The following is a 16616-nucleotide window of genomic DNA, read 5'->3' on the forward strand; positions in this document are numbered from 1 at the left end:
ACAGGAGAATAGGCACTTGTGAAGTCCAGTCTGGAGCTATATGCATGGCATGGCCATTTGCTGTGGCTTCTGTAATCCATACTAGAAAGCAACAGTAGATGGCCTACTTTTCACAAAAAGTGAGAGCTAGAGAAAACCACATTGTGCCATAGGGAGGGGAAACACAGGCATAGCCTTCATTATTAATTGGCATACACAGAAAGAGCAAGCAGAAACAAGACAAGTAAAAGAAAGAAGGGAATTCTCCCCGGAAACATATGGGAAGCACAAAACAGAAGTAATAAAACATTAAAGAATAGGGATACAAACACCATCATGTCCAGAAAGTGCAGTCATTAGTAATGACTGTAATGAAAGCACTGGAAGGGTGAATGTGAAAGTTAATTGCTTCTTTTACACATGTGAGAGAGTGCACAGAAAAAGAACAGGGTATCTAAATGTATGAAAGAGTCTTCCAAGTATCATTTTCTTTATAACTCACCAGGCTTCACTAAAGGGAGAAGTAAAGGAAAGCACAGAAAATTCCACTTTGACACCTGTCTTTCAAAGCTGATTTCATTTTCACAATTTGTCTTTGTAGTTACTGCACAGCAGAGGACCCAAAGCCAACCACTGCCAGCATGTCACTTTGGCCACAGACCTGGTGTTCTACTCACTTTCTTTATGGGTCCACTAAACCATCTCGATTTTATAATTAGCCACCAAGGATACGTTTCCAGCTAATTTTTCCCTGTAAATCCTATAAAGGCTCAAATCACTAAAGAAAACTTGGAGGGCACCCAGCACTGCTGAGGTGCCCTCTCTTCAAGAAGCTGAGCACAAGCTTTTTCAATATTTTTGACTATCCTTTTCCTATCTGGTTAAGCTCTCAAACCACAAGTTGCCTGATGTTGTCAATTGACAAGATTTACAAGATACCTTGGGAAATATTTTTGCAGGTCATAGAAGTTATTTCCAGTGCTGAAAAAGCAGTGCCTGTAAACATGCAATTTGAAGAATTATTGCTAAAAAATATTTGGTGAACACATTTTCAAAGTTCATACCCAAACTTTGTTAGACACAAATACTTAGTAATAACATAGTGATGGCTTCAGAATTATCTAAGTGATAGCAATCACCTATTCAACCACTTGGTCTTGCTTCTAAGATCCAGCAAACTTCTTTAAAAGCTAACAGTGTGATGTAGGAGTAACTTCATGGAATTAAATGACAGCATAAGGAATGGCCTTCCTTATGGGCACAAGGAAGAGAGGAAGGAGCACTGTTATATTTGTATACACAGCTTTACTGCAAACATAATTTGACTACCTCTTAAACAGCAGTGAGTAACAAGGGTTGCAAGACACAGAAATGGAGGTGATTAATTCTGCCTTGGCCTGAAAAAATTACTTTTCTTGCCAATATTTTGGCACCTCCTACTGACTAATACAGAAAGGAGTGACATAGGGCCTGAGGATGTAAAACAGATATGGTGAAAATGAAAGGCTCTAGTAGCTAGCCTACAGTAGTCTACCACAGCAATAGAGTAAGTATGTAGGAGAGTGGAAAAAGAAGAGATTGATTCACTTCTCAGTATGCAGTCAGTTAAATGATGGGATAAGGTCTGGAAGGGGCAAGGTTATAAGCATATAAAATACAAAGTATTTTAATAAGATAATAAAAGACTACATGGGAAATAGGGCTTTGTGTGAGAAGTGTAAGTGTCCAAGACAAATCTAAAAAATGAGATTAATAATGGGTTAACATCTAAAAAAAAACATGTAAGAAATGACTGCAACCAGTGAGTTAGAACCACTGGATAAATCTCCTTTACATATCTTCCAGTAGCCTGAGAAATTAATTAATTTTAGAGACAATGGACTTGACAAGAGTCTGCTCATGCTTTTATTTAAACTGGTGTAAATCACCTTGTATTTCCTTCCAATTTATCAAGTCAGTAGAACAAGAGGGAAGAAAGACTGCTGTGATGGGGAACCAGGCCTTTCCAGCTGCATGACAGTGAAAGAGGGCTAAATGTAAACTGTTGGTGTCCATAGGAGCTTGCTGTGTTGTGCATTGCACAAATAAGTGACTAAACTCCTTTACATGTGTTTAGTCTCAGCTACACTGTTACCATTTATAGATTAAGCTCTGCTTTCAGGTACAGCAAGGTGTATCTATAGAACCTTAAGCACCAGAGCTGCTTTGCATTTACAAGAGCAAAAACGGGAGGGAAGGAACAGACGGAATTCTCTGCTAAACTGGTGCAAAGTTGCACCTCCCTCAGAGGACACTTTTAAAAGCAACCAGGGAACAAAAGCCTCTCTGCTTGCCAGCCAGGCATACATTATAGTAACCACACCCTTGTAGGTAAACATCTACATAAAGCAAATCACTCCTTTTGTGAATAGGGTTCACTTTATCATTTTGAAATGCATATTGCTGTTCTTTGACATATTAGTATGCTCAAAGGAATAATTTAAGGAAATAAGCTTATTTGCATATGTTTTCACTTATTTGTCCTCTCCTGTTATTAATCAAATTTGTCTAATATTTTTATCACATCATATTTTATATATAAAAAATACATAAACATAACGATGGCCTTTCAAGTAGTAGTTGCTAGCAATAAAATAAAGTCAAGAAATCACACAGTCTCATGTGTGATGAAAAGTAGTTGGAAAGTTGCTCCAGGTATTCTGGTAACATTCAATGTCAATGCCCCACCATATCGCAAATTTTCTATTACTTCGAATGTCAGTGCTCCGCTGCAGGTTAAAAGGATGAAGCTGTGCAATGAATGCTTCTCATTGTTAGTACTGTGTTTTAAAAAAGAAATTAGATTGTTCTGTGTGATGTTGCAGGGCATTACATAGAAAGGCTAGTTTTCAGAGGAGGCCCTGTACTTGAAACACCACTGAGCCCACCATCCTGGGGTAGCCAACTGGACATGGGGTTCTGCTAGTGTCCAAAGATTGGGTGTCACTTGCCCCAAGCCTCCTTTTGCACCTACTGTACCATCCTGTTTCAGAACAAATGAAAAACAGCTTTTGTACAACATATGTTCAGTTCCTATAGTAAGCTATTTTTGCAGTTGGAAGGCCTCAGGCATTGCTATCCTTTCAAGCCATACACAAACAAAGAGGGTTTACCACAAAAAAGAGCCTCTGCTGATGAGTGTAAGGTTTACCTTTGCTCCCTCATTCAAGATCCTAATTTCATCAAGTTCTATAAAATTTCAATTGATTCAGTTTCACCTTATCATTGAATTCTTATTGCTACCTGACCTAAGGTCAACTATACTTTCAAAATAAATAAAGAAAAAGATATAATGCAATCAACTGCTAAGTCTGAACCATTGCTATCTTATTTCTATTGTACACCAGAACACAGTGGGTTTTCAGTGCAGTTGCTCTGCTATAATCAGGATAAGAGTGGTCTAGAGGGCTCTAAATGTGCATGTGCAGAAACCAGAGGTATAGACTTAAAGATCTGGGCTACGCCATCTACACTGCTGGAGTAGGAGCCAGCTGAGCACTTCTCTCTCTCTAAGCACAGGATGCATATCCTAGGAGAGATCTTGTTTCCAGCTGCTAAAAGTTTCCAGTCAGCTTCCTACCCTTTCTCTTGCTTTCCAGCCTGGCTGCAAGAAAACATGAGTGTGATGGTGTGGAGGGAGCTGCATCTCCTGCTGGCCCACATCTGTTGCCATCTGTTTCAGCCTTACACAGGATGAGGCTATGCCCATTTTCAGCAGGGGAGGTGGCTGCCACTCACACCTAAGTGTTTGCTGATCTTGGAGTCCCAGCACACATGCAAATCTGGGTGCTAACATATCCAGCTACCTTTGAGGCAGGTATCCCTCAAGAAGACACCTGCCTGGCCCTCACACCTGAACAGGTTACTGGAACAAAAATATTAATGCACACTGTTGGACATAATCCGATACATGATAAAAGAGGCACTAAACCCCAGTCTCTTGCCTCCTTCCCCATAACCTTTAATCAATCTTCTTATCTCCTTTTATGAGGAACTTGTGAGGAAGTCTACATCAAAGGAAAACATACATTTTTATTTTGCTTCAGATGTGTTAACAATATTTATTAAAAACATTTCTGGCCAAAATACCAAAAATCACTGATGTTCAATTATAAAAATACCACAACTGCATTTGAAACTTTACCGTAACTACAGTCTAAAAGTGAAACTAAAAAAGTGAAAGTTCCTTGTTATTTTATGATACACAGGCTGAAAGAAATGCAGAAAGTAAACAAAAAAAGCACACATAAACATATATTTATAAAAATGCTTCTTGAATTCTAAGATATATTTGCACTGGAGGGAAAGGTGGCAATTTATAAGACTTTTGATAGGAAAAAAACAAGTGTGATCATACAAGTTGTTAGACACTGTTTCCTTGCAGATTCTGTGACAAATGCAGAAAAAAATAGGAACCCATATGTAGAGACTTCTGCTGAGATTTTCCAAAGTCTAAAAAAAAGTATGCAACTATCTCCTGTACATTCAGAAAATACTGGTGTTCAGGCTTATTGCTCTTCTCACAGCTGAACTTCCTTCATGATTCCTTTCCTCTTTGGTTATGCCTAGTTAACTGACGTTGACAATCCTCAGCCCAAGCCATGCCAGCTGAACAGCAGATAGCAACAGGAAAACAGTAAAGAAGAAAACTTAGATTTGATTGACATCAACAGATTTGATATTTAACCAGGATTCTTGAAACTTTCTCCACATGCTTTTAAACTTCATCTTGAGGTTTATGTTTGTAGTGGAGGTGCAGGAAATCAAGTAATTCAACTTGTATTTACCATTTATATAATTACTTTTATTAAATTACCTATATAATTCGTGTAAGGGAAAAAAAAAACTCTAGAACATGCAGTTATACTGTTTACAATTACTCTGTCAGTTGATGCAATTACTATAAATAGGCTCAAAGACATCACTAATTAATAAAGTTGGAAGGGTAATGCAAGAAGAAATCTGCTAAGGCATATGATATATAAGTTGAGATGTAGAAGGGTGATTTTTCTTTTGGGCTTTGGCAAGAATATATTACAAAGAACCCTCACACATCGAAGTCCCCCAAGCTACAGATGCTTGGGAAATAAAGCAAAATTGTAGAGTTGTGGCTTGTTTCTAGCTAAATTTTAAACATTAAGAATGAAGCAACGTCAGTGGAGGGCAAGCACACACCTTACTGATTTTAGTGGGGTTTATATATGGAGAGTGAGTTGTGGAAGATTAACCTTTAAACCTGGAGCAGAGGTGTCATCTCTGTCTTTCTTTTGAACACAGTAAGATGGGTTTTATTTGCAATTTTATGTAATCTTATAAACCAAATGTAGTGGATTCTTTTTTCAATCTGGGATGAAAAAATGTGTTTCTTCAGAGTCACTAGAAAAGAAATGTAGCCTTGCAAAAAAAACTGTCAGAAGAAAATTGTGCATATTAACAACTGTCTTGAGAGCAATAATAGACATTCTTTGCATTTATTCAGCAAATTTACATCCAAATCGGGAAGATGTTGGATTTATCTCAGTTAACACTGAAATATTTGCAAAAATCAATAAGGGAAAATGTTTCCTGCAGAAGAAGAAAGAGATAACCTGCACAGGTTTTTTTTTTTTTTGTACCTCTCTGGGATACCGTAGGCAAAATGACCACACCGCTTCAGTGAAACATGTTTTGGGGTTTTTTTTTCCATGACAGAGAAGTAGTACATATCTTTAATAGTAGATGCAGTGAATTCTGTCATTTCCTTACAGCTCCACTGATGACAGGCCCAGTTCTGGGCCTTCTGTGTATGTAAGCAACACTCAGTGTTGGAGCAGTACTCAGAAAACTCTCTTACTTCTAAATAATTTTCAGTAAAGGGTTCAGGAATATTTTACACACACAGAATTTACACTCCTGTGGCTTATTATCAGTTTTGATTTTGCAACAGTAATATCCCAAACACCCGGCAACACTGTGGACACTAAGACATCTTTCTGTATTTTCTCTGGCCTCCTGATCTCCTTCATTGCCCAAATACATATTTACTGGGGAAAAGAACCCCAAACTACAAAACTTAAAAATCCAATGGATACGAGCAGCCTTGTTCTCAGCTGATGCCAAAATGCATTTTATACAAAGATGTAGAACAGAGCTGAATTAGTCTTCAATTTTCCAGATTAGTGTTAATCCCCCATCTTCCTCGCAGAGGAATGCTTTGCAGACATGGCACTGTACAAAGCCCCTTCACTCTGCACTAACACTGGTCCCCGGTGCAGCAGACCCATTTTACAGGTAGGCAGACACCGGTAGGCACGGCACCTCCTACCGGAGGCTTGGGTAGGGCAAAACAAGAACGACGCGCACCCTCCGGCTAATTTAGCACGAGGTGTGATCCCAAGGAGGGATGCGTCCGCTCGGGGAGACAGCCGCGGCTGAGCGTCCATCCCCGCACTGCCGGAGCCGGTGACTCGCGTTCCGCGGGAGCCCTGGGGAGCAAAGCGCCGCGGCGGGGCGGTGCGGCGCTGCCCGCGGGCTGTGCCCAGCGCACGGCCCCAGCCCGGCCCGCCTCGCAGCCCACTACGGCCCTCCGGCAGCGGCGCCGCGGGCTCGGGAGCGGCCCCGCGGCCCCGCCCCGGCCCGGCCCGCCCCGTCGGCAGCTCATTGATGAGCCGCGGGCCTTTGAGGAAAGGGCGAGTGCGCTAAAACCGCTGCAAAGCCATGATTTTTCAAGCAGCAGCGCAGCCTGGGAACTTTGCATGTTTCTTCATTTTTCACATCCTGACTCATTTCTGTATCAAAAAATGTGTTCTCTGGAGCTCATCGGACACCCGCGGCCCCTCCCGCCGCCGCGGCGGCAGGCAGCATCCACGCCGGGCAGCAGCAAGGGGAACTATAGCAGAAATCCCCTGCGGGCAGGCAACCGCAGTCAAGCCCCGGGCAGCCCCGGGCCCCTCCGAGTTCCCTTTCTATTGCCAGCGGGGGTTGTTTGCCCCCGAGGGCTGCAGCCCGCACGCCACGCAGGGAGCGGAGCAGGTGCACCCGCCAAGGCCCACCCTCCCCCCGTCGGCGGGAGGCACCTGCGTGGGCCGGGGGTTGGTCGCGGGGTCTCGCCCGAGAGTTCTCGCCCCACGGCGAGACTCACCTTCCCCACCCGCCATGCACGGCGGAGAGGGGCTGCCCCCCACCCCGATAGCTCCGTAAGTGACACCCGCAGGGCACGGGGGGGAGCCGCGGACGCGCCGTCGAGTGCCCGCGGCGCGGGAGCGGCGGCGGCGCTGGCGCGGGTGGCTCCCGCCGCTGCCGCGCGGGATGGGCGGGGCGGGAGGGCCCCGTGGGGCGCGCGGCCCCGGTCCGCCCGCCCCGCGCCCCGCCGCAGCGGCACGGGCCCGCCAGGCGCCTGCGCACTGCAGGGGCGCCAGATTTGGCGGGAGGGGGAGTGTCCAAGGGCCCTTTGTTTGATGGCATCTCTGTTTACAGAGTTTACTCTTTAATCTCAACCTGTTTCCTCCTCCTCCTCCCGCGGCTCCTCGGCACTCCCGTGCGCGGCGGCGGAGCGCCCAGGCGCAGCCCGGCAGCAGGGCGCGGCGGCGGGCGCGGGCTCGGTCTCCCCCGTCCTCCTCCCCCAGCGGCCGGTGCGAGGATGTCCCGGAGACCCCGGCACAGGTAACCCGCCGTCTGCGGGCGGGGGACGGCCGGCTGCGCTCCGCGCCTGTCAGACGGGGCGCGGGACGGGAGAGAGGGAAAGCGGCAGCAGGCAACCGGCGGACGGGCGGGCAGCCCCCCGTCCTCCGTGCACCTGGTCTACTCCGCCCCCGGTGCCGAGGCGCTCCCCTCCTTCGGAGGCGCTGGGAGAGCTGCAGCCCAGCGGGACGCGCCGCGGAGCCGCCGGTGCCGGGGCGCTCGGGCCCCGCGCTGCAAGCCTGCGGGGGGCCAGTGCTCGCCGCCCGCAGGAGCCAGCGCGGAGCCCGACGGAGCTGCGCGCCCCGCAGCCGCAAGGCGGGACAATGTCTGGCGGGCTCGGTGGCGGCAGGTAGCGCGTCCTGTCCCATTCATTCATTCATTCCCGGCCGGGTGAGGCGACAGGTGGGCAGCGTGTGCGGGGACTCGGTTCGCTCCCTCAACTTTTTGTTTCCTTTATTCGTGCGGCCCTGTCGCCCTTGGAAGCGCGACTCTGGCCTGAGGGGCTTAGCTTTTTCCCGGTACACGCCACTGGGCACATGCCGGAGCGCGGCAGCGCGGGCGGGGGTCTGCGAGTCCGACGGAGCGCTCGGCCGGAGCTGTCACCCGTGGCCGCCCGCCTGCCGCGCACCCGGGCCAGGGTGATCCCTGCCACGCCGCGCCAGGGGCCGGGGGCGGCGGTGCCCCGGAGGCGGTGGACTGAACCGGACGGGGCGATAGCGCCGCGTGGCCGCGTCCGTGGCCCCGCTGCCGCGCGGGCGCACAGAGCGGAGTTGTTGTCTAATTAGCCAGGGACGGCGGGTCGGACACGTGGAGGCTTTTTTCTCTTTGCAGCCCGGCATCCTCCCCTCCTCCCCTCCCCTTTCGCTGGCTGTGACAGGGGAGAAGGTCGCAGCCCTGCCTGTCGCTTCCCGGGCGCCGGCCCCGTCCGGTGGGACTGGGGGCTTCGTGGGTTCTTTCTAAGGAAGAGGGGTTTGCGGTGCGGGAAGAGGCGGCGAGCCGCTGGGCGAGCGCCGGGCTGTACTTTCAATGTCAGAGTGGGGCTGTCGCTGGAGCTGGCGGTGAATCACCCGGCCCGTTTCTCCCGAAAGAGAGGGACGGCTGCCGCTGTCTCGCGGGCGCCTCCCGCAGGGACACGTCCGCCGCTCGGGGCTGGGAGCCCGGGGCGGCACGGTGCGGTGTCCGCCTGATCCAGCGGGAGCGGGCGCGGGCTCGGGCTCTGCCCCGCGGGGCTGGTGCCCGAATTCCTTCAATCACGGTAACAGCAGCGAGTCATTTCCTCTAAACCTCCTTTTTTTTTTTTCCTCCTTTTTTTTTACCTCCCCTTTTTTTTTTTTTTTTTTCTTTTCCCCCCGTGTATCGTTGTACAAGCCGGTTGCCTCGGCGAGCAGCGCGGCGCTGATGGGCGGCCGGGGGACTCCCCGCTGTCCCGGCCGGGCGGAGCGCCGTGCCGTGCCGTGCCGTGCCGAGCCGCTTGGGGGAAGGCTTCGGGGCTGCAGCCGGAGGTGCAAAAAAAAGTTTTAGAGCACCGCTGAGGGCCAGGTTGACTGAAGAAACTACCGAGCGTCCCGGAATCCCCGGGCACTTTTCTCCTGGTGGAGAACGCAGGTAGTACAGTGGAGTTTGCTCGGTTCTGCGGTACCAGCGAGGCCCCAGTCATTTAAATAACCCTGTTACAGAACTGGCCCCACACTGAAGTCCTTAAACGTGTTGGCCGCAGAGGCTGTGCTGCTGCTGCTGCAGAGCGGCGTTTCCCTGCGGCGCCCGGCCGTCACCGCCGCGCAGGAAGCGCCGCCGATGGATGCGTACCTGCTGGTTGCCTTCTACAGAAAACTCATTTTCAAAATGCTACTTGGAAACTGTGCCACAAAACTTCCTTTGGCATATGGGCAGCGGCGCAGCTGTCTCTGTGTGTCACTGAGAAAAGTGAATCTGCTTTGAGCGGCGGCTGGGGACGGAGCCGCACTTGTGGCAGCTGGAGCGTGGGAGCTTTTGCTCAAGCACGGGAGGCTCCAGCTGCCAACGAGGGGTGCGTGCAGAGTGGGAGCTTCCATCGGGGCTTACTCCCAGAGGTTACGGGGTCTGGGGAATAGGGAGTGAATCGTGGGGCCGCAGGACTGCGACGCGGTGGGCGCGAAGTGAGGATGGCAGCGATGGGCTGGGTGGGTGAGTCAGGGGCACCCAGCAGAGGCTGCAGGATGACCACACGCATCACAGCAGACTGTGAAAAACTTTTTACATGTAGCATGTTAAGTGTGTTCTTTCATGACACAGGCCAGAAAACAGGGAGGAAGATGTAGGGTGTGATTAGCCCAGTGCTTTTAAAGAATGTATGTTCAGCAGCTTGCCTTTTGGAGGTGTTCACATCTTGACAGTCACCGTGCTTCACTGCAACTTAATTGAAAGTCATCTCCTGAAAACAGGTTAACAGCATAAACAGTGCCTGTTAATTTTATTACAAAATAGCCTTATTTTAATGTCTTAGTCATACTTTTAACATACCACAGCATGTCATACCATCAGATATATCACAGGTTTTAATCTTAATGACACTGAATCCTTTCTAACACTCACGGCTAGCATCTCTTAGCTGAAGTATCAGAACTGCTGCTCATACCTTAAAAGTTAGAAGTAAAATACTCTCCACCAGAAAGGCACGTCTTGTTGCAAAACACACTCTTTTAGATTTAGTTAGCTAGGTAGAGCAAGTGCTGTTTGTGAAAACAGTCATGGAGTCCTTTTTACCCATAGATAGCCTCTGGGGAAATCCCTTAGTCATGAATTAGGTGAGCAGAGTATTTCAAAAACAGTATGAGGGATTTAGAAATACATTAGAGGTAATAAAGTTATAGAAATGGAGACTATAGAAGAGTTCAGTCATTCATTTGTTGGTTGCAGGATATTAAACAAACTTATCTGTCCAAACCCATAAATGGAAGGCATATTTTATAGCAGAGCTTATTACATGTTAATGCTGCCACTTACTGTCTTTAGTTATTGTAAAAGCTTGTGCCTTCTCATATAGGGCCCATAAACATTTTCTCAGACAAGGTTATTGTTTAGCTTTTTGCTTTGCTACACAGTCAGTTTTATTTTGGAGCAGTATAACAATCTGCTGTATTAAGAATACAAAAACACTAATGTTTATCAGAATGTATGGCACGAGTTAAAGATCTTAAACATGTACTCGTGTACTGGACACAACCTCTAGTTGTCTTTATTGTCCCAAACATTGTATTTTAATTTGAAACCTTCATTGGTTGAAAGTTTGCCAAATGTGTAATTCACCACTGATCTAACATTGGGAGCAGGTCTAAACATGCACAGTAATACGAAGGTTGCCAGCCTTTGCCGGTATCTGTGGATACCAAAAACAGCAGAACCAGTTCAGAATACTAGAACAACAGAATGCAGAACAAAATCTTGTTGTGCAAGTTTTAAAACTTTTATCTGTGTAACCTTTGTAAGGATTGTAGTGGGGTTTTTTTTGTGTTTTGTAATTAAGTGGCTTAAGTCCTCATGCTCCACTGTCTGGCTGTGTTTCCTTTTGCAGTATATATAGTAGTGATGATGATGAAGAAGATGTTGAGGTGTATGATCACGACTATGATGGTCTGCTTCCTAAGACTGGAAAACGTCACTTAGGAAAAACCAGGTGGACTCGCGAAGAGGTAAATCCAAGTTCATTCCTCTCCTGCATGTAGAAAGATAAGAGAGAACATGGATCACATTCTTCTCCAAGTTGCTTCATGTTCTTCACCATATTGCTTATCTGCAAACTTACTTCAGTGACAGTCCCATATCTGAGGACAACTTTTTTGACTCACTAGCTACATTCAGTGTTTTATTTAACTTTGAACATAGTTCTTACCTTTTAAATAAAATATAAACACAACCTTTTAATTTCCACCATGCTCTGTGTTAAAGAATGTGATGTGTGAAACTCTTTGTAATCCCTGTTGGAGAAGCAGATTCCAAATCACCTGTAGCAGTGTTTTGTTGTTGCTACTTGCCTCTTTCTGTTTGGAAATTGTTGCTATGCGAGAACCCATGTGTGTTCAGTGTCCCACAGCAGCAAACCACTGTGGCAAAAACTGTGCAGTCCTTCTGTACCACTGGAATTTTGCACTTTAATTGCACTGTTATGATTCCAAGTGGAAGCAAAGTAAAAGCTGGAGGAGAGAAATCGAGCAGTACCAAAACTGAGCATTCAAGATGTATTTTGCTTTTCAAGGTCAGAATGTGTTTTAGTCGTGATACCCTTGTGCTGACTTTCTGGGAAAATTGTGATATCAAACTCCTTTGCCAGGTGGATCTCTTTTAGCCTTTTAACTGGTTTGAGTTTGTTGTGGAATACAATACAGTTCTTGAGTTATGTTTTGACTTTCTCTTCTCTAACAATGTGTATTGATGTAAAAACAGTGGCAGGTCACCCCTTGCAAGCTTTTTTATTCATTTATTTTAAATCATAGCCTGCCCTTACAAGGTGGATGTGGTTGTGACGTGGCCAGGGAGGAAAGGATGGCCATGAGGTCCAATGGCCATTGTCCTGTTGCATGAACTGGGAGCATACTGGGAGGTGCTAACTGAGGAAGGAGAGGATTACTCTTCTCCTCTTATCTCTTGGGGCATTCCTGGTTTGTTTTACTCTATCTTGATCTTTCCCAGTACATAAGATTGTTTTTTTTTTTTTTGTCTTTAGGGTCTATATTTCTGGCCTTATCATTAAAAAGATTGGGCCAAATTTTTTGCTATTTACAAGTATGCAAAATTCCCTCATAGAGAACAGGAGCAAAAAGGAGCTGTTAGTTTTATTGTGCATTTATTGTAGGTAGATAGGCCATGAGCAAATCACTGGAACTTCCATCACTTGCAAGACACATAAAGCTTAAGGCTGTGATTTTCAGAGGTTCCCAGGTAGCTGAGTGCCTGAGTGTTACTGAATTTCAAGGTTATTCTGATGCTTGGCATCTAAACACCCATTTCCTCCTGTAAATCTAGTCCAAGAATAACAGTTACAGTGCTTTGATGAGTAAAATTGGAATGTATATTGTGGATCAAAGAACTGCACAGAAGTCAGTCTTTCTCCTGCAACACAGTGAAGAACCTACCAAAATCCAAAGGAGTAGAAAAATCTTATGCTTTAGGAATTAAAAGCATGCAGAGTCTGCAGACCACCCTCCCTTACGCTCAGAAAGCAGAAGTAGAGGCATAAGTAGCTACAAGAACGAATTTTAAAAAATATTTCATTTGGATAATAAGAGATTGCAATATTAATTATATCTGGGGGGGGGGGGTTTATGATTCAGGATGAGAAGTTGAAGAAGCTTGTGGAGCAGAATGGCACAGAAGACTGGAAAGTTATTGCCAATTTCCTTCCTGTAAGTGGATATTGGTTTCTGTTTCCAGGCCTAGTAGCAACTTTTTATCAAGGGGTTTCCTTGATAAAGGGGAAGGGGAGTGGTTGCTTTATAGTTACATTTTCAGGGGAGATATAAAACTTCCACAAATGGTGGCCTTAGAAATTCAGTTAGATTACTGTGGAAACCCTTACATTTATTTTTCCTTTTACTTCTCAGAAAGGGCTAGAAAAAAATCAAACAAGCAAAAATGGGGGATGGTGGGGACTTGCACAGTAGATGGTCAATGTGACGATGAAACAAAATGTCTCAGCACAGCAAAAAAAAAAAAAAAAAAAAAAAAAAAAAAAAAAAAAACCAAAAAAAACCCCAAACTGTGAATTGTAAGTATGATTTTGAAGAAAATTGCTTTGTGCTTGGCTGTTGCTGAAATACTGCATGTGAAAGCATGCCAGGTATTGTGCAGATGGGGAAGATAAAATTTGTGTACTTTTGGTGATGGAGTCCTCAATGCAGAAGCGATGGAAACCTTATCTGTTTGGTGAACAAATTGATAGTTGACCACCTTCTTCTCAGACTTACTGTATCACTCTGTGGTGTTTAGTGGTCTTAGTTGGTAGTGAAATACATCAAAACAAGTGTAAATAAGAGCATTCTCACTCTACTTTCATCTTTTCTAAAGAGTTGTCCACTTTGTGTATTTCACATTTCACTAGAATCGGACAGATGTTCAGTGCCAGCACCGATGGCAGAAGGTACTAAACCCAGAACTTATTAAAGGTCCGTGGACTAAAGAGGAGGATCAAAGGGTAGGTAATCAGTTTTCTTTCTCTCTGATTAATGCCTTATGAGCAGATTTCAAGTGTTGGGGCAAAACTCCTGGAAACTTTGGTGGTCTCAACATTATTATGGCCAGAGGCAGCTTGTATTCGTGTAGTGCTTTCTAAGTGTGCTATGCAAATAAATTACTGTTGCTTTATAGCACTGTAATGTAGAATTGCAGTCTAGAAATGCCTTAACTATTACCAGATTTTTCCTTTTGGGTAAAAATATGAATGGGAAGTGGGGAACTTTAATTGCTATTAGTTTTACTTTGGCAGTTTTGAGAAATGTTGTCGAAAATACTGCTTCACCACAGAAAAACAATTAATTGATTCATCATGCATCATTAAATACAGGCAGTTTTTATGTCCTTCTTTGAAGGTAATAGAGCTCGTGCAGAAATACGGTCCAAAGCGCTGGTCTGTCATTGCTAAGCATTTGAAGGGAAGGATTGGAAAACAGTGCAGGGAGAGGTGGCACAACCATTTGAATCCAGAAGTGAAGAAAACCTCCTGGACAGAAGAGGAAGATAGAATTATTTACCAGGCACACAAGAGGCTGGGAAACAGATGGGCAGAGATTGCAAAGTTGCTGCCTGGACGGTAATGACATATGCTTTTAGCTCTTAAAAAAGGAAAAAGCTGCAGGTCTGAGCAGTCTGTTTTGGTCACCTCAGGCTGCACTGTATAAATCGAAAAAATTTTGGAATCAAAACCTGGGAAGCCAGTGACACCAATATGTGTTTTTCTCAGTGGGGAACTTCACTGTTTGGTCAGTACCCGCAGCAGTGTACTATTTTTACAGGCTTTTAATGTTTGCCACAGGTAAAAAAGCCAATAACTAGAGCAAGACCATAAGAGGTTCCTGTGCAGTCTTATTTGTGCCTGTGATGACTATCAAAATTTAAATCGATTTAACAGGGAAGGATCAGGCTCTGCAAATGGAACATATTTTATATTCAGCTAAGGGTATGCTTTCAGCATGAAATCCAGTCTACTTTTTCAAAATTATTTAAGAGAAGGCTTCTTCAACTTTTTAAATTGCTCTTGAATCATCCAGATGATTTTGACCTGTTAAAAAACCATGTGTAAAATAGGAGGAACTTCTTCCTCAAACTCTGGTCCTGGAAATATTTGTCTCACTGAAAGCTTTTGTACAGCTTATATATAAACGCAAAGATTCAGTGTCTTGCTTGATTAAAAGTGACTCAAAATGTAAGCAAGCAAATAATGTAAGCAAGGGAGAGGTTTTCCTTCCTACTTTTCTTCCTGCTACTTGATAGACCTAAATATAAGGCCTAAGATCATGATAGCCCTTAAAACAGTCATTCCCTGGGCTGCTTTTACCTTCTGGAAGATAACAAGAAAGGAATTAGCCCTTGGAAATATTTTTGTGTCTTCCACCCATCACAGATACTACTTTGAATGATAACTTACAGTGGTGATGTTTTTCAAATAGCAGAGCTGTTTTAAAGCGTACTCTTAAAAATCTCAAAGTTGGTAAGTTTGTTTTTCCTGACTCATATACGTGAGGATTTGAATCTCAGTTTTTCTGCATCTAAGAAAAATCCAAACAGTTTTGTTTACTGATTTTGTGTGTACAGCATGTTGTTGTTGCTGTCTAGGTGACCAGCTGGAAAATTACTTGGAAGTTAATCTATTCACAGCTGTTCTCCATAGTCTTTCTTTCCAGTAATGAGACACAATAAGGCTCCACTGAAATATTAAGATAGAGGAAGATGATGTTGTCATTCCTTTAGGATAGCCTCAAAGGGATATTAGCCTTTGTTGTCTCCTCACTTTCATGGGAATGACGTGGAGATGAAATTAGTAATTTCTTACAATTTGAGGATGTAAGTCATGAAAGATTAGTTTAAAAAGTATGTAAACCAACTGTAGCCCATTTTTCTTTTTCCCTAATCTTTATACTGAGCATCTTTCCTGAGAACTTGGGAGTAGCATCTGTAGTGATGGGGGTAGGAGGAAGGTCAGAGAAGAGCTCAGGATTTAAACAGGAATGCCAAGAGCAGTCCCCTGCCCATTGACCTGTCTGAATTGGAAATGCTCATATTTGAAACTCCTTGAACATCTGTATTTCTGTTGCAGGACTGATAATGCTATCAAGAACCACTGGAACTCCACCATGCGCCGGAAGGTTGAGCAGGAGGGCTACCTGCAGGAGTCCTCCAAAGCCTGCCATTCCTCAGCAGCTGCTGGCTTTCAGAAGAACAACCACTTGATGGCCTTTGCTCACAATCCATCACCACCCGCCCAGCTGCCGGTGGCCAGCCAGCCCCCACTGAGCAGTGACTATCCCTACTACCACATCCCTGAGCCACAGAACGTGAGTGCCTGGAAATGTCAGTGTAGGGGGGATGCTTGTTTTGCCTTGTTGAACAGATGGGTCCAGTTTAGCCATGCCTGGTTTCAGCACGAAGGGTTTTCTTCATCTTGGTGGACTTGGGTGTGTTTGATGTCAGATGAGGATTTCTTTGACTTTTACTTTGTTCAGTGGTGAAAATAAGTACATTTCAAACTGGTGGCATTCAGGTGGGGGAACCGGGTACAGTGGTTTAACATCTTGGGAGCAGTTAACATATTTCTTAGAGTTGTGAATATTAAACTTCTTGAATATCAGTTGAATCTGGTTAATTCTGTGTTCTGTGTCAAAATCTCCCACATTCTCTTTAGTAGTATGCTGTTTGTGGGTTGCCTGTCAGAACCAAGTGAACAAGTATTGTTTTTAATCAGATTTCTTTTC

The 16616-nt window shown here is 45.2% G+C and overlaps 1 protein-coding gene across 2 annotated transcripts in view; it reads left to right on the forward strand.

Annotated features, from left to right (window-relative positions):
• Nucleotides 1–7492: 7492 nt before the first annotated feature.
• Nucleotides 7493–16616, forward strand: part of MYB (MYB proto-oncogene, transcription factor) — a 28217-nt gene continuing 19093 nt past the window's right edge. Inside the window, exons 1-6 of one of the 2 annotated variants that reach the window (XM_068184542.1) lie at nt 7493–7659; nt 11228–11345; nt 12984–13055; nt 13751–13843; nt 14238–14458; nt 15962–16199. In XM_068184542.1, coding sequence (XP_068040643.1) covers nt 7637–7659; nt 11228–11345; nt 12984–13055; nt 13751–13843; nt 14238–14458; nt 15962–16199 — 765 coding nt within the window. In that variant the 5' untranslated portion in view covers nt 7493–7636. The remainder of the gene's footprint in view (nt 7660–11227; nt 11346–12983; nt 13056–13750; nt 13844–14237; nt 14459–15961; nt 16200–16616) is intronic. The other variant, XM_068184543.1, reaches the window with a different exon arrangement.

Source organism: Anomalospiza imberbis, chromosome 3 (genome assembly GCF_031753505.1).
Source record: "Anomalospiza imberbis isolate Cuckoo-Finch-1a 21T00152 chromosome 3, ASM3175350v1, whole genome shotgun sequence".
NCBI lineage: Eukaryota > Metazoa > Chordata > Aves > Passeriformes > Viduidae > Anomalospiza > Anomalospiza imberbis.